Genomic DNA, 18,637 nt, shown 5'->3' with positions numbered 1-18,637 from the left:
TGTTCAATTTGTTGTTTTAAAACTTATTTAATTTTCAAAAAGGTTTCCTATTTGTTTACATTTTCTTTAAATGTGTAATTAAACTGCTTAAATCATTCACAGAATAAATTCAAACAATGTAATCTGATGTCTGTAGTGGCAAACAATTTTACATCACTGAATAAGAGACAAACAGGTATCAATTGTCTTTAACAATTATTTATTCCCTTGCAAGGAAAGGTCAACAGTCATACAGTCATTACAAAGTGCCTGCAGAGTGTGAAAACGAGTGGGGGGTATCCTTCATTCTTTATAGTTGTTCCTCCCCCAAGGTTGTTTTCCCGAGGCTACATCAAGATACATCTTAGCCATAACTAACATGTTGTTTAAATTTGTCTATTATACTTAATCATATTACACCCTTGAATGGAGACTCTCTGTCTCGGTCATACATTCAGTCACATTAACTTTTGTCCGGTCATATACAAGGACATACTGTACACATACATATATTAATAAGAATATGTACTAACACTACACTCATCTGATTATCATCATATTTCTAAGATTCTATGAATATAAGAAAATGCAAACATATAGAACATATTAAATTTCTTCCACATGTCCATGTTTGCTATTTCTAGAAACCCCTCCTCATCTGATGTTATTCTGGTATTGAGGCAGGTTGTAACAGAACTCTTTATACTGGACATTAGTTTACACAGACAATTATAATCAAACTATATGTCCAACAAAGACAGTAAGGATATGAATAACAAGATCAAGAACTTCATAGTATGTTATGAACTTTACGTATGTTACTTTAAGTATTTCTGGTTACTTCAGGTAATGCAGAAGTCACTTCATGCGTCTCACCTGAAGACTTACCTTAATCATAATCTAAGGTTATAGACACAGAATCTCAAAAAGTTCCTGACTTTCCATCAAGATCATGTAAATCCCTGCATAAGCGACTGATCACTATTAGACACTTTAATGCTCTTTTCTTCCCCGATTCAAATCATATTAATTCCGAGTCTGTAAAAATTTGGAAATACTGTCACTTTCATTCGGACGCTTTGAGAGTGAGAACGGCTTGAATTTTAAAGGGAGCAAGAGGGGAACAACCGCGCCCTCAACATGCTGGGACAGGAGCTCTGCAATATCTGTCTTAAATTCAGCTCTTGTATCTCCTCTCTGTGTGACTCACAGACATGACTCTAGTTTACATTCCAAAGTACAGGAGAAATATTATGTATAATTCGGCCCAAGAAAACTTTGACATGTTTATATGTAAACTTTTTTTTTTAAATGTGCATTTTTAAATGTTTAGTAAAAGTGCAAAACATCAAACCAAAATTAGAAAATTCATATTTTATTTTCAGCATTTTCTATGTACAGATCTAATGCTATTTTCTTATTCAATGTGAAATTTAAAATACAATTATTCCCCAAAAAATGTATGGTTAAAATAAGGAACGGACTTACTGTAGTGATTTGATCACAGATAAAGATGGTGATTTGAGGATCAATCGTTCTTATATATGAACTTGTGACACTTGCCACAATTAATATTTTCTATAACTTTTCACATTTTTATTTTTTTAAACCAAAATAGGTGCTGCATGTTAGATGTACATCAAGAGTATAAAGTATAATGTATGAATACATTTAAATGTTTTCCATCTTGTGGTTCTGATGATGAATCCAGTGTGTTTGTGGACATGAAGCAGTAATACTGTAGTCCAGCATCTGATCCCTAAAGAGCTTCATGGGTAAAGATGGCGCTAGATTACTGTTAAACAGTCTTCAGGTCTGAGATCAGAACTGTGCAAAATACACGCATGCTTTCATTTAGATTTGGTACAGCAGGTTTTAGCTCATATCGGTCTCAGATGGTGATGGATTCATCATCTAGTGTCAAAGCTGCTCAGATCCTGGAGAAAATATTAGCGGAGCCCTTTTCTGCTCTTCTTTACTGGAAACATCTGCAGATGAAAAATACACACATTTGTGTAGAAGTATTTTTTAATCACTGGATATAGTTTTCATACTAGCTCAAGAAAATAGTTTATCTAACATATCTAATATTTATCACATAGGATTGTAAGATATGTGAGAATATTTGCACTGTTAGAAAAATCTGTAGAAATTACAGTATTACTGGCAGCTACTTGCCAGTAACTTACTGTAGATTTAAATTGATGTTATTTACTGGCAACAATTTGTTCAAAATTAAATGAACATTAAACATTAACAAGTCTTTATCTTTACAGAATAAAACTAAAATAACAGCCTCATGCAAAGCATTCTGGGAACCAAAATCTGAAGGAAAAAAACAGAAAAAGGTTGATGAAGATTTCTGGTTCCCAGAATGCTTTGCATTAGATTGTTATTTTATAATTTTATTCTGTAAAGACAAAGACTTGTTAATGTTTAATGTTCATTTAACTTTGAACAAACTGTTGCCAGTAAATAACAAAAAATTAAATCTACAGTAAGTTACTGGCAAACAGCTGCATAACAACAGCAAATTTTTTACAGTGTGTGTAAAGTGTGTAATATCTGCTCTTTTCTCATGTGAAACTGTGAGGTGTTCTGAACACGACATAGAGACAGTGCAGTCGAGCGATAGTGTCCCCCTGAACCATGTCATCCAGGCATATCGAGCCCCGGGACAAAACATCATCTACAGAAAGAGAAAACATCCCAACATCACTATCAGCATCAGAGAAGTTCAGAGCCGCAGTAGTCAGCTGATGACACATGGTGGCGCTGTTCTACAACAAAACACATCAGCATTAAAACACACAGTGGAGGACAGAAACACTGGAGCTAACAGCCAGTCCAGCATTAAAGAAATATTATGTTTCACTCAGATATTTTTCAGCAGCTTCAACTCTGTTTGAGAGCTCAAGATTGCAGGAACAGGCCAATGATGAACTGGAGAGAAAGAGAGAGAGTCCTGCGGTCAGTGTGTGATAGTGACGCTTGTTCTTACCGTTATAATGGAGTCTGGGTTTGGAGAAACACATGAGGAAATCAACAAACAAACTCTGAGCATATAGGACAGTGAAATACAGCTGAAAATCTAAATATATATTTTTCAATATTAAAAATCAAAGCTATTTATTTGCTCTCAGTACATTAAGAGCACATTGTTATAATAACATGGACACACAAACCCCATCTATGTTCCTGGTAGAAAATTCCACTGAAACATCATTAACCTGTTAGCCAGCCACTTTTGAAAAATCCCCAGAAATGGCATTCGCAAAAAAAAAAAAAAAAAAAAAAATGTTTAGTACTACTTTATTATGCTGCATCATGATTAGCTGAGCTACAGGAACACTATAGTGACACAGGTATCCTGTAACCTGGATAATCATCATCATGGTGTGAGCAAACCCAAAGTCATGGATCAGATGTATAGATTGAATGCAGTGTAAGTCTTTCTGATTAAAGTGTCTGATACATGCATAAATGTGCCTCTGGATAATGAGTTGTTAAATGTGCAATATAAGAAATAAACGAGTCTTGAGTGTGAGTGTGTGTTAATTGGACTGTGCAACATGATGTTTAGGTTGGAAGATTTCTCTCAGCTCATATGAATACAGCATGTGTTCGATAGTCAGAGAAAACAACTTTCAAAAAGATTTGCAGAACAATAGGAATGATTATTTTGCAGTTTTCACAAATTATTCAGAAGATGCTCTTCTGTTTGTTTCTTTCTGTTATTCTGTTATTAAAGCACTTTTATGCAAAAAAGATCTGATCATAGATAACTAGATCTGGATATGGAAGGATATATCCTTGTCCACCATTGTGCTGAACAACATTAAATAAAAGGTTCTGATAAAAGACCAAAACAGATAAACATTCAACAGCATGCTGTACATCCGCCATTCAAGAAAAAGCACGTATTTAGATGCTTAAATCAGCTCCATTTAGACTCAGGAGTCATAAACAAGAGAGACATAGGTTTTAAGTTTTGCTTTGAAAAGCGATTCTGTTGTTACTGTTCTAATAAAAAGTGGTATATAGCAAAAGCCCAGTCGGCCCATTATGCCCAAATCTGACACTCGTGGAGTGATGATCTGACCCTCGTAACACATGTAATGAAGCACTTTGACACTCCGTTCCTGTTTGCCAGATCTGGACCACAAGTAGGCCCTAGCAATGCCACAAGCAAATTAATCAGAACTGGTCCTTATTTAGGCCATAAAATCTGTGTATATTAGAGTGATCTTAGCCTCAACAAGCCTGTTAAACAGAATCACTGAAGGAAAAAAGAGAACAGTGAAAACTAAAAGAGATGAAACACAAGAACTACAACTGACTTCCAGTCACAGCCTTAGATGAAATCAACTGAAGAGAAAAGAAGACATTAAATCTCTCCAGATCTCAGCAGAAGAGGATTAAACAACTCCACAAACACCATTACCAGCTTCACTTATTACTAACCAGTTTGACTTTATTTCTGGCATTTGTCAACAAAGCGCATCATCAGTGAATAAATGAGGCATTTGAATAAATGAGGCATTTATATAACACTTTCATATGTACTACTGTACACCTAAAGCGCTTTACAATCATATCAGGGGATCTCTCCTCAACCACCACCAGTGTGCAGCATCCTCACTTGGATGATTTATATTCCATTTATAGCAATATCTTCAGTATTACTCAGAAGTCTAGTTTCAAATATAATTCTTTTGAAGTGATGGTATTTTCTGTAACGTTATCTAGCGTAAGTGATAAATCCCATTTAACATTTGTGCTGGCTACTGTATACAGGACACCAGGGCACCATACTGATTTTATCAAAGAATTTGCTGATTTTCTATCAGAGTTAGTACTGACTGCAGATAAAGTCCTAATTGTTGGTGATTTTAATATCCATGTAGATAATGAAAAAGACGAATTGGGATTAGCATTTACAGATATTCTAAACTCTATTGGAGTTAGACAACACGTGTCAGGACCTACTTATTGTCGTAATCATACTTTAGATCTAATATTGTCACATGGAATCAATGTTGATGCCGTTGAAATTCTGCAGCAGAGCGATGACATCTCAGATCATTATTTAATCTCATGGAAACTAGTTAAGGAAACATACACAATTTTGAGGCTTGAATTGAGGAACTGATAAGCCTGATAAATTTAAGGAAAAAGGGCTACCTATTTATTTTTGGAGAATTAGCTCAATTATGTGGTTTTATTTAGAGACACCATTGTTTGTTCCCAGCATGCTTTGCATATGGCTGGAAATGGAGAGTAAATCTTGAAATTAAGTGTTATTTCATGTGTTTTTGAGTACAGGGAAACATCTGTTAATGTTTAATGTTCAGTTATGTTTGACATTTGAAAGAGTTTCTATTATGTTAAAGTTTCCATTCGTTACCATTGTGCAGAGGAGCTTATGGTTAGGTTGTGAATAACTGCGTTTATCAATAATCTGAAGCATGTTGTTTTGTTCACTGAGCAATAACTCTGCTAATGATAATGAAGTAGTTCATTTGGTTGAAGTTCATTTGGTTGAAGATTTCCTTGTTTGACTTTGGATGAAGGATTGGATCACTCTGTGAAGTTACACAAACACATGTGTGTGTGATGATCACTGTGGGTTTGTGTCTGTTGATTCTGTTGAATGTGATTGTGTCTGTAGAGGCTCTTTATTGTCCATCAGCTGATCCAGAGAAGGTCAGACTAACATCTAGAACCTGTAAGTGAAACACAGACAGTCAAATGTGTGCAACATTATTGCATTATCAACTTTAGAACAACTAAAAGAAACTACTGAGATGATAAAGTGAGAGATTATAATATAATACTGTACGATTGTTAAAGCTGTTTTTAAACATTCAGATTTTGATTTTGCTTCTAAGTCACCATGAATGATGACCCTTCACCCTTAACTATAACCCTGTATGACTGTCCTCTTTCTGTGACACTGGGTCAGGTTTATTTATGATAAAGAAACTATAGTGATAAATATTTACCATTATATTTTATTGCAATTGACATTCTCTCAAAATACATAATTTAGGGATTCAAAAACAGTGATGAAAGCAAAATATTGAATTGTTTGAAATAAAAAGAAACTTGAAGATATTTAATTGTTGCTATAAACTATTATAAAAATAAATTAACTAATCAAACTCTTATTAAACATGTTTATAGTGAGTAATTCACCATCACAAGGAAAGAAAATTAAGAAGAAACTAAATTAACTTTCAATTAAAATATGAACAGTTTTAATTATCACTACTCACCAAAGCTTCTTCAGTTTATAATGTGGATCCACCATCAGATCAGAGAGCGGCTTTACATCTGAGTCTATTAGATTATTCCATGACAGATCCAGTTTTCTCAGGTGTGAGGGGTTTGATCTCAGAGCTGAAGTCAGAGCAGCACAACCTTCATCTGTAACACCACAATCACTCAACCTGTAGAGAACAATGACGCTCTTCAGTCTCTCAGTTTAGGAAACACTGATACAAATGATATGATATATATGAATTTCTCCTCAACAGATTTATAAATGAAAGAACTTGTCACCTCTTCAGGACATCCAATCATGTTTTTGACTTGTAAAACTATCAAAAGTAAAATGACCTCAGAAGCTTTGGAAAGAATCCACTGAAGATTAAACATCCTTTTCAGTTACTTGATGGTAAACTTTTTGTATATATTATTTTTGTATATCATTGATTATTCACCACAGGAGAAATACAGACGACGTTGAGAGTTTTATAAAATCTTACCACAGATTCTCCAGTTTACAGCGAGGATCCTGCAGTAGATCAGAAAGCTGCTTGACTCCAGAATCTCCTATTTTATTCCTTGACAGACTCAGTTTTCTCAGGTGTGAGGGGTTTGATCTCAGCGCTGAAGTCAGAGCAGCACAACCTTTATCTGTAACACCACAACCAATCAACCTGTTGAGAACAATGACCCTCTTCAGTCTCTCAGTTCAGGATCTACAGCTCAGATAAGCAGGAACTTCACAATCAGAGACTTAATCCACAGCACCATTAACAGGTCCAGTCTAAGGCTCAGACCCGCTTCTACAAACTGCTTGAGCGGGTTAGTTTCCATTTGATATAAATTGCAAGAATATTCGATAACACTTTATTTAACAGTGTCCACTTTTTTTATTTATTTTTTATGCAAGTACCCAAAATCATCAACATATCTGTATATGAACACGGTTGTCACATCTTTACATCATCCAATCATGTTTAACCCCCTGAGGTCTACGGTATCGCCGGCGATACCAGCTCGCTTTTTTTTTATTAGTGTAAAAGAAACTCATAAATACTCTGTTGACTTTGATTTTCCATAGGAGTTTCATACATCAATCGATTCTGTTAAATGTGTATTATTTTTGTGTATACTCACAATAAAAACAAAGTGTTGTGCTTTTTGCCAAATAAAGAAAAATAAACACGAAGCGAGTTCTGCCTTCTCTCTGCCAGTGTAGTCCATTCTGAAACGCGTCCGAAAATTAACAATAACTCAGCGAATACTCAGTCAAACAGACATACAGACAGACAGGCATGAAGCTTGAATTCTCTTCTTTTAAATTAAGTCATTTATATAAAAAAACAATTATTCTCATCTTGTGAAATCTGTATTAAAAGAGAGCGATTCCAGTCGAGCTCATCTCATCTCATTACGTTATAATCGGCCCCGCCCACGGAGAGCGCGCGCTATTCAAACGCAAATGGCTGAGGCAATCCTGTGAACGCCCCCATCAGCTCGAGAAAACACACACGTTTATTTAGATCATTGTTTACACCGTCTTGCAGCGCTGTGAGGAATAATACTAATCGAAAATGTCCCTCAGAAGTGCGGGTATATCGAGGAGCGAGCTGAGGAATACAAGTTAGTTTTTTCCTTCTCACGTGAATTTCTTCACGTGGGTTTCTGTTTATGAATGAATAAACGGCATGAATGCGCGCTGTTTACCACAGCTGGCAAAGACAGTTTAAATTTAAATCGCGTGTGTGAATGAATGATGATGTTTTAGCAAACTGTATTGCTATACTGAGATAAGTAAACATCGACTGAATGTTGAAATAAAATGTAGGCTATTTGTATAAGCAACGTATTAAACTGCAAATTAACAATATGCCCTAATATTTCATGAAAACAACGTTACAGTCAGACGAAATATGAAAGACAACATTTTGTTTAGTAGATTTGGGTACAGTTTTTACTGTAGAATATACTGCCACATCAAATAAGCTTTTGTTTAGCCATTTCTATATATAAAATACGATTTTTGTCAAAAATAAAGTCATCAACTAAGATGTTAGCTGTTCCAATGTTGGTTATATTCAAACTAATGAATACATAGATAAAATGTAGGGCCTATAATCATTTTTTTTTACAAAGAAAGAGTACACTTGAAATATTGTTGAAATTGTAATTATTGTTGTAATTGTAACCATTTTAATAAAATAGCAAAACATATTTACAAGATAGATGTAAGCAAAATCTTAAATGGTCAATATAAGTCTTCTTCTAAATATATATTTTGTCCTTTCATTGTGGCTCAGTCAGTGTCACACCTGAGTGAATGGCTCATCATTATGCAGAGTGGGTGTATTCTAAGGTGTAAACCACTCCTCGTTCACGCCCCCTCGCATATTGGCTTTCCAAGCAAAACCTGTTTTACATCAATTTAAATCAATGTATGGTTTTATGTGAACGATAAAGCAAGACTATTTTCACATAATTTTGAAGAAAAAACTATAGGCGACGACATCCATAAGTCAAAAGTCTTATTGCCACATATTTAGTATGTGTTTTGTGGCCTTATTTCAAAAATTTTAATTTTTAGTTTTTTCGATAACCACGCATAAACATTATTCTCTCAAAAATGAAAACATGTACATACATGTGGCTCACATATTATTGTAGTCCTGTTTGTGCTATATAGAGTGAATTTACACCTTTGCCATTAATATGTTTATAAGCAACTGAAAAAAGCACAAATGTCAGGGCATGTCAGAACACCCCCAGGGCCCAAAAAAACGCTCAGACTCCAGAGGGTTAATCATTAATATTGTAAAATGATGTCAGACACATTGGAAAGAATCTAATGAAAATAAAAGCAACATTCCCATTACTAATTTCACAGTAGATTTTTTGTGTGGCAATCTGTTACGGAAGCAGACTCAAGAGAAGGAGACTGAAGTTATTAGGGAGTTTATTGAGACAACAACTGAGCTAAGGTAGGGTAAAGGCGGGCATACACTGTGCGATGTCTGTGTGATTTCAGCAACGTACCTACTCACACTGAACGAGTAGATCGCATGCAATGTAAAGCCAAAGCTCAGGATTTATGTGCTCACACTATACTGTCTGAACGTGGAGCTGCGACTTCACTGCTCACACTATACGTGTGAAATATGCACGAATCAGCACGATAAACCCTTGTGTTGGGTTGCGCCTATAGACGATATCATGTATCCAGAGATATTGTCAAAACAAGCATCAGCTAACAATATCAAGATGATTTAGCATTTCCAAGTTATGTACTAAATTATTATTAGTATTATTGTATTATTATTATTATTATTATTATTATTAGGGAAGGCCTAGGCTACTTTTATTATAAAATTGATAGGCTATTATAATTAAATTGCCACGCAATAATTTCAGTGAGGATAATAAAATATTACATAGAAGCTTACTCTTCCTTATTGAAAATTGTCTAAAACATTTAGGTCGATTACAATGAATTATAGGCATATAATTAATTATTAATAGTCTATAATATGTCTGAACACTGCAATAATTCATCAATGAAAATTAAAAACAACTTTATTTCAAAAACATTGTTTAACAAATTAATAAAAGAGGCAAAAGTGTACATCGCAGGTGGAAAACGTGGGTAATGGTTAACAAATTTTGCAATATGAACTGGGGGTAAGCAACCGTCATTTTTAGCTTGTTTGAACAACAGAACTTAAAGATCTCCCTCTTTTTTTTTTTCTTTTTTTTTGCTGGAGACGAAATGGTTAAACTTCTGTTGTCGCGCAGGCGCAGTAAGGAAAAAAACACTGAGTTTAGGGCAAACGGTTCGTAGCTCTGCTTCAACTGTGCCATATAGTCATGAGGAGCGACCAAAATTTCTAACATGCCAGAAATTCATCCGACCATCCGATTGCCGGTCAGGAGAGGTTAATCGCCTCTCGTTTCCCCCTGTACACTGCACGAACACTGCACGACAAACGATGCACGACAAAGCTGAAAATCGGCCCGACCCGAAAAAGAGTCGCACGAGTCAGAATTCGTCTCAAAATCGGACGAAAATCGCACAGTGTATGCCCAGCTTAAGTAGTCCTCGTCATAAAAATGAGACCGTACAATGAACTGTGGTGAAGTGTGTGTCTAAATAGTGGCAGGATGTCACGGTTGTGAATTCATTGTTTCCTCTGTGTCTCGTGTCATTGTTGTTTACATGTCTGTGAGTTTGCGGGAGTGGGCGTTGTCCCGCTCACGTGTTTGTTCAGTGCTCCAGCTGTTCGCAATCATCTCATTCCCCACCTCAGCTGATTCACATTACCGTTCCCTATTTATACTCACTCATCTCTCCATTCCAGTGTCCATCCGTTGTTTGCTGTTCCTGCGTGAATGTTCGTGTCGTCTTCCGGGTTGTCGTGTCTTCAGTGGATCTCTGTTGTTCACCGCACCCGAGCACAGATCACCGAGCACCAGCACTCAGCACCGAGCACTAGACCATCGAAGTCCCTGTGTGTCCGAGTCTGAGCGTTTCCCCCTGTGTGGACCGTCCGGAGCTGTTTCCTGTTCGCGAGATCGCGACCGCACCCTGAGAGGAACTTTCATTCCTGAATTGTCTTATTCTGTGTTTGAGTTCCAATAAATATTGTTCACCTGCAATTGTTTCCAGTATTCTGTCATGACAGAACGGATGGACCAAACGATGGGAGCAGCAGGTGATTCATCTGCTTCACTGGAGGATTTCATTCGAGTATGCATCGGCCGGATGGATGCACAGGAGCGCAGCCAGGGGGAGACAGGACGCGCTATCCAGACTCTGGTCACACAGGTGTCCGAGCTCACCCAGCGTTTTCACCAGCTACAACCCCCCACTGCGCCAGCACCTCCAGCAGCACTTGCAGTTCCCCCCACACCACCTGTGCCTCTCTCCCAGTCGGAACCCAGACTGCCCACGCCTGAATTATACTCTGGTGAGCCGAATTTCTGCCGTCCTTTTCTGACACGTTGCAGTATGCATTTCTCATTACAGCCCAGAACTTTTGAAAAAGAGGAGGCGAAAGTAGCCTTCGTTCTGACGCTACTGACTGGGAGAGCGGCGCTTTGGGGAACTGCAGTGTGGGAGAATCGAGACCAGTGCTGCTCCTCGTTCCAAGCCCTCTCGGCGGAGATGAGACGTGTCTTCGACCGAGCCGTCGAGGGGAAGGAGGCTGCCAGGGTCTTGACTGACCTACGCCAGGGGGACCGATCGGTATCTGACTACTCCATCGAGTTTAAGACCCTGGCGGCCGGGTGTCGCTGGAACGAGGAGGCGCAGTGGGACCATTTCCTGCATGGGCTGGCCGAACGTGTCCAGAGGGAGATCTACGCCCTGGACCTTCCTTCAACTCTTAATGGACTCATCGACCTGGCCCTGAGAGTGGACGCCCGTCTGTCCAGGATTGGGCAGAGAACACCCACCAACCCAGTTCAGAGTCGGAATGAGAACCAGCGGTCCAGCGGCCTGGACACGTTCGGCTCCCACGATCCCGAGCCCATGCAGGTGGGGCGAGCTCGGCTTTCCCGGGAGGAGAAAGAAAGGCGGAGTTCCCAGGGCCTCTGTCTCTATTGTGGTGGCAACGGACATTATGCCTATAGCTGTCCAGTAAAAGGCCCAGCCCGATAGTAAGTTTGAGGCTACTATCGGGTGGGATCTCCGCAGGAAAGACCTCATCCACTTCCACCATCCTCCCGGTAAGACTGAGATGGTCTACTCTGGATCACCACTGCACTGCACTCATTGACTCAGGGGCAGAGGGTAACTTTTTGGATCATCAGTTTGCACTACAATTACAGATTCCTCTTCGAACACTTTCCCAGAAGATCACAGTCAACGCACTGAATGGACAGACTTTACCCACCATCTCCTTGGTCACCGAGAAACTTACACTCATCACTTCTGGAAATCATGCTGAAACTATATCATTTTACATTACGGACTCTCAACTCACACCCATAGTTTTAGGACACCCCTGGCTCAGTTTACACAACCCACGTATCGACTGGAAAAGACGGACCATCTCAGCTTGGAGCACTGAGTGTCACAATTCGTGTCTTGTGTCTGCTTGTTCTGTTGTTTCTGTCCCTGTGTTACAGGAGGAAGTAGTGGATTTATCAAACGTGCCCGAGGAGTACCGTGACCTGAGTGAAGTGTTCAGTAAGTCTAGAGCTGCTTCTCTCCCTCCGCATCGTCCCTATGACTGTGCTATAGATTTATTGCCAGGTAAGTCTCCGCCTAAGGGCAAGATTTATTCACTTTCAGTTCCTGAGAGAGAGGTTATGGAGAAATATATTTCTGATTCTCTAGCAACCGGGTTCATCCGCCCTTCCTCTTCTCCAGCGGGGGCGGGGTTCTTTTTCGTGGGGAAGAAGGATGGTTCTCTGCGACCTTGCATTGATTACCGAGGACTGAATAACATCACGGTAAAGAATACTTATCCTTTGCCGTTGATGTCTTCAGCCTTCGAGAGGTTGCAGGGAGCGTCTCTCTTCACTAAACTGGACTTGCGTAATGCTTATCATTTGGTCCGCATCAGGGAGGGGGACGAATGGAAGACTGCTTTTAACACCCCTAGGGGGCATTTTGAATATTTGGTTATGCCTTTTGGGCTTTCCAATAGTCCCGCAGTCTTCCAGGCACTAGTCAATGATGTGTTGCGAGACATGATCGATCAATTCATATATGTTTACCTGGATGACATATTGATTTTTTCTTCGTCTCTCCAGGAACATGTGCAACACGTACGACTAGTGCTTCAAAGGTTACTAGAGAATGGGCTTTTTGTCAAGGCGGAGAAATGCGTTTTCCATGCACAGTCAGTTCCTTTCCTGGGACACATCGTGTCGTCTGAAGGTATGCTTATGGACCCTGACAAAGTTAAGGCTGTGGTAGAGTGGCCAATCCCAGATTCCCGCAAGGCCCTGCAGCGGTTTCTGGGATTCGCCAACTTTTATCGGCGTTTTATTCGCAATTTCAGCCAACTAGCCGCACCTCTGACTGCCTTGACCTCTCCCAAAACTGCGTTCAGGTGGTCAGACGCAGCTGAGGCTGCGTTTGCCAAACTCAAGAGCCGCTTTGTTTCAGCTCCTATTCTCATAGCCCCTGATGCTTCACGTCAGTTTGTGGTAGAGGTCGATGCGTCGGAGGTGGGGGTAGGTGCAGTGCTTTCACAACGTTCACCTTCAGACGACAGAATGCATCCCTGCGCGTTTTTGTCACATCGATTATCTCCTGCCGAACGTAATTATGACATTGGTAACCGGGAGTTGTTGGCAGTCAAGTTAGCTTTGGAGGAATGGCGTCACTGGTTAGAGGGTTCAGGGGTACCCTTTACAGTCTGGACTGATCACAAGAATTTGGAGTACATTAGAACCGCTAAGAGATTGAACTCCAGGCAGGCTCGGTGGGCACTTTTTTTCGGTCGTTTCGATTTTACACTTTCCTATCGTCCGGGTTCCAAAAACGTCAAACCCGATTCTTTGTCGCGTATTTTTGATCGTCCCGAACACGAAGCTACTCCTGAGCGCATTTTTCCTGAGACCCTGATTATCTCTTCGCTCACATGGGAGGTCGAATCGAAGGTCAAGAGGGCCTTAGAAGGGGTAACGCCTCCGATCCGGTGCCCACCTAACCGCTTATTTGTGCCGGAGGAATTACGATCAGACGTCGTCCAGTGGGGTCATAGTTCCAGTCTAGCTTGCCATCCAGGGGTGAGTCGTACCATATTTCTAGTTAAGCAGCGATTCTGGTGGCCCCTGATGGCTCGTGATGTTCACAATTTTGTTTTGGCTTGCTCTAGTTGTGCCACTGGTAAGTCGTCCAATCGACCCCCAGCTGGGTTACTTCAACCGCTGTCGGTGCCTTCGAGACCTTGGTCCCACATCGCTCTAGATTTTATCACCGCCCTCCCACCCTCCCAGGGTAACACGGTAGTTTTGACCGTGGTGGACCGATTCTCGAAGGCAGCCCACTTTATTCCCTTGCCCAAATTACCTTCAGCCAAGGAGACAGCGGTGGCAGTCGTTGACCACGTCTTTCGGTTACATGGCCTCCCGACAGACGTGGTTTCTGACAGGGGACCCCAGTTTGTGTCCAGATTTTGGCGAGAGTTTTGTAAATTACTGGGGGCGACGGTCAGTCTGTCCTCTGGGTTTCATCCCCAGAGCAATGGCCAAACTGAGAGAGCCAACCAAGATTTGGAAAGATCGTTACGATGTTTGGTCTCCAAGAATCCCTCCTCCTGGAGCCAACAACTTTCCATGGTGGAGTACGCCCACAATACGTTACCAGTGTCATCCACGGGCCTATCTCCGTTTAAGTGTAGTGTAGGGTACCAACCACCTGTTTTTCCTAGTACTGAGTCCGAAGTCGCGGTCTCCTCCGCCCACGCCTTCATCCAGAGGTGTCACCGTACTTGGACGAGGGCCCGAGAGACTCTCCTCCAAGTGCGGGAACGCACCAAGGCCAAGGCCGATCGCCACCGGTCAAGACCTCCCGTATACGTCGTCGGTTCCAAAGTGTGGCTTTCTACTAAGGACATTCCGCTCCGTTTCCAATAAACTGGCACCCAAATTCATTGGCCCGTTTTCTGTCACTAAGATCATTAGTCCAGTGACAGTCCGCCTCAATCTTCCTCCAGTGTACAGGAGGATTCATCCCGTTTTCCATGTGTCTAAAATTAAGCCCGTCTTTTTTGCACGCATTAATCCGCCAGCCCCGGTTCCCCCCCCGCCGCGACTCGTAGATGGGGAACCATCCTATTCGGTTCGTCGTATCCTGGATTCCAGGCGGAGGGGACGCGGATTTCAGTACTTGGTGGATTGGGAAGGTTACGGTCCGGAGGAGAGAAGTTGGGTTCCTGCTCGTGACATCCTGGATCACTCCCTTATCGATGATTACAATCGACAGGTAAGGAGTTCTGGGAATGCCGTGAGGCATTCCTAGGAGAGGGGGTACTGTCACGGTTGTGAATTCATTGTTTCCTCTGTGTCTCGTGTCATTGTTGTTTACATGTCTGTGAGTTTGCGGGAGTGGGCGTTGTCCCGCTCACGTGTTTGTTCAGTGCTCCAGCTGTTCGCAATCATCTCATTCCCCACCTCAGCTGATTCACATTACCGTTCCCTATTTATACTCACTCATCTCTCCATTCCAGTGTCCATCCGTTGTTTGCTGTTCCTGCGTGAATGTTCGTGTCGTCTTCCGGGTTGTCGTGTCTTCAGTGGATCTCTGTTGTTCACCGCACCCGAGCACAGATCACCGAGCACCAGCACTCAGCACCGAGCACTAGACCATCGAAGTCCCTGTGTGTCCGAGTCTGAGCGTTTCCCCCTGTGTGGACCGTCCGGAGCTGTTTCCTGTTCGCGAGATCGCGACCGCACCCTGAGAGGAACTTTCATTCCTGAATTGTCTTATTCTGTGTTTGAGTTCCAATAAATATTGTTCACCTGCAATTGTTTCCAGTATTCTGTCATGACACAGGAATGAGGGTGATTATGAGGTGCAGATGTGTGTGATTAGAACTAGGGGATTTAGAATTAGGGAGTGCACTGTGATTGGCTGGTGTGAGAGCCTGGCAGATCTGTAACACAATCATTATTTACCATATGAGACATTTTATACAATCTTACCTCAGAATCTCCAGTTTACAGTGAGGATCCTGCAGTAGATAAGAGAGCAGCTTGACTCCAGAATCTCCTACTTTATTCCTTGACAGATACAGTTTTCTCAGGTGTGAGGGGTTTGATCTCAGAGCTGAAGTCAGAGCAGCACAACTTTCATCTGTAACACCACAATTCCTCAACCTGTAGAGAACAATGACACTCTTCAGTCTCTCAGTTCAAGAAACACTGATATAAATGATATATAGGAATTTCTCCTCAACAGATTTATATATGAAAGCAGTTGTCACCTCTTCACGACATACAGTCATGTTTTTGACTTGTAAAACTATCAAAAGGAAAATGACTTCAGAAGCTTTGGAAAGAATCTAATGAAGATTAAACATCCTTTTCAGTTACTTGATGGTAAACTTTTTTGTATATATTATTTTTGTATATCATTGATTATTCACCACAGGAGAAAAACAGATGACAGTGAGACTTTTATAAAATCTTACCTCAGTATTTCCAGTTTACAGTGAGGATCCTGCAGTAGATCAGAGAGCAGCTTGACTCCAGAATCTCCTACTTTATTTCCAGTCAGATCCAGTTCTCTCAGGTGTGAGGGGTTTGATCTCAGAGCTGAAGTTAGAGCAGCACAACCTTCATCTGTAACACCACAATCACTCAACCTGTAGAGAACAATAGCCGCGTTTCCACTGTCGGGCCAGGGCCGGGCTAGGGCTAACAGCGAGCCGAGCCGGGCCAGTGGCCTCGGGCCTCAAGCACCGGGCTTGCGTTTCCACTGCCGGGCCATTAGCCCTGCAGCGCTGCCCTAAACCCCGCCCTTAACACGCCTTCCTGGATCAAACGTCATACAACCTCACCCATTTCAGCGGGAATTATGATGTTCATTCAGGCAGGAAGTTAGAAAACTTAGATTTTAAGAAGATAGCATGTATTAACTCACCGTCCGCGGCTGCCATAGTGTCCCGACTTGTCTCTCCACTAACAGAGGGACGGTGACCCAGCACACCGTCCATCAAGTCGAACCATGGAAAGTTCCTTCTCTGGGCACCGCTTTGTCCATTGTGCGTTTTAATCGCCTTGTACTGCGCCCACAACTTTTTAATTTTTTCCCGAACTTGAAGCGTTGTTCACTGAATGCTTAGCTTAGCAAGTTCAGCAACGATGTATTTTATAACGTCCTCGTTTCTGCACAGAGGAAGCTCCCGAAAAAAAAGTTGCTTTATTTTATGATAGTCCGGTATAAAGAGACGAGACGTGGGCTACTGACAGATAAAATAAAAACATGACTGTGATAGCCTTTATTTACATTTACAGTTACATTTAGTCATTTAGCAGACGCCCTTATCCAAAGCGACTTACAAATTAGGACTAAGTTCAGCGAAGTCCTTTATGATTGGTCGGATTTCTTCAAGCGTATGTTTTTTTACTATGCGTATCTTCAAGCGTTTACTATGTTTACTATGGTAACGGTTAGCGCGCATAGTCTTTTGCATCACAAACACAAGGCATTCAAACATGAACGCGAGTTAAATTATTTTAAAAGTCTTTAATGGCAGAATCATCCGGCGCTGCCGTCTCCCGACTCAGGTGAACTCCGCCTCTGTTCGTAACCACTCCTCTAGCCCGAGCTGGCCCGCTCTGGCCCAAGGTATTCGACGGGCCAGAAATCCTGGCCGTTGGCCCTGAGTAAGCCCCGATCAAGCCCCGGAAGTGACAGTGGAAACGCGACTGGCCCTGGCACGCACTAGCACGGCCCGGCCCTGGCCCGACAGTGGAAACGCGGCTACTGACGCGGATCCGAACCGACGGTTGACAATGACGTGAGATCCCTCGGTCGAACCGTTGATTTGTTTATATCAGGGAATAAACAGACTCTCATCCTTCCCGAATATGACGGAGCTTCATCGCAGATCGTCAGCCGGTACCGGCGGCTCTCCGCCGGGGATCAGCCGCTCCAGGACCGCGGGTGGTGGAGGTGAAGGAAAAGGCGGATTATCGGCTGGATGTCAGTCTCTGCTGTCTTTCTCCATCCTTCTCCTGGCGTGTGTGTGTGGATTCAGCTCCAGACTGTTCGCCGTGATCCGCTTCGAGAGCCTCATTCATGAGTTTGATCCGTGGTGAGGAACTTTATTCCGTCCTGTCAGATATTAGCGCGCTCTTTACTTCAAACCCACTCTTCAAACTCTCGATAACTGTGAAAGTCATCTTGTGTTTGATCTGTTGTAGCTGTTGTATCTTTGAGCTGCTGACTACATAGACAGCATCTGTGAGCTGACTACATAGACAGCATCTGTGAGCTGACTACTTAGACAGCATCTGTCAGATGACTACATAGACAGCATCTGTGAGCTGACTACATAGACAGCATCTGTGAGCTGACTACATAGACAGCATCTGTGAGCTGACTACTTAGACAGCATCTGTGAGCTGACTACATAGACAGCATCTGTGAGCTGACTACATAGACAACGCCGTCTGAGCTGAATACTTAGACAGCATCTGTGAGCTGACTACATAGACAGCATCTGTGAGCTGACTACATAGACAACGCCGTCTGAGCTGAATACTTAGACAGCATCTGTGAGCTGACTACATAGACAGCATCTGTGAGCTGAATACTTAGACAGCATCTGTGAGCTGACTACAAAGACAGCATCTGTGAGCTGACTACATAGACAACGCCGTCTGAGCTGAATACTTAGACAGCATCTGTGAGCTGACTACATAGACAGCA

General features: G+C 41.6%; 3 protein-coding genes across 3 annotated transcripts in view; 1 reads left to right on the top strand and 2 right to left on the bottom strand.

Annotated features, from left to right (window-relative positions):
* LOC309511314 (uncharacterized protein) overlaps nt 1–1,004 on the bottom strand; it is an 85,701-nt gene extending 84,697 nt beyond the window's left edge. Inside the window, exon 1 of the mRNA XM_082186419.1 lies at nt 868–1,004. The gene's annotated coding sequence lies outside the window, so the exon portion shown is untranslated. The remainder of the gene's footprint in view (nt 1–867) is intronic.
* A 4,562-nt stretch (nt 1,005–5,566) lies between these two features.
* LOC309510707 (uncharacterized protein) lies at nt 5,567–16,929 on the bottom strand (the record flags this gene model as incomplete). Its single annotated transcript, XM_082185579.1, has 6 exons — nt 5,567–5,705; nt 6,258–6,431; nt 6,750–6,923; nt 15,904–16,077; nt 16,392–16,565; nt 16,910–16,929. 6 exons carry the CDS (start codon nt 16,927–16,929, stop codon nt 5,699–5,701), a joined length of 723 nt encoding a protein of 240 aa, XP_082041705.1. The 3' UTR covers nt 5,567–5,698.
* Nucleotides 16,930–17,695: 766 nt separating this feature from the next.
* The window catches only part of LOC309510705 (dolichyl-diphosphooligosaccharide--protein glycosyltransferase subunit STT3B-like), a gene marked incomplete at its 3' end in the record, with an annotated part of 42,204 nt that continues 41,262 nt past the window's right edge, over nt 17,696–18,637 (top strand). Inside the window, exon 1 of the mRNA XM_082185577.1 lies at nt 17,696–18,020. Within this exon, the coding sequence (XP_082041703.1) occupies nt 17,794–18,020 (227 nt within the window). The 5' untranslated portion in view covers nt 17,696–17,793. The remainder of the gene's footprint in view (nt 18,021–18,637) is intronic.

Source organism: Leuciscus leuciscus (assembly GCF_965113295.1).
Source record: "Leuciscus leuciscus genome assembly, chromosome: 12".
Classification (NCBI taxonomy): domain Eukaryota; kingdom Metazoa; phylum Chordata; class Actinopteri; order Cypriniformes; family Leuciscidae; genus Leuciscus; species Leuciscus leuciscus.
The sequence above is the reverse complement of the archived record's forward strand: the minus strand, read 5'-3'. Positions and strand labels throughout refer to the sequence as shown.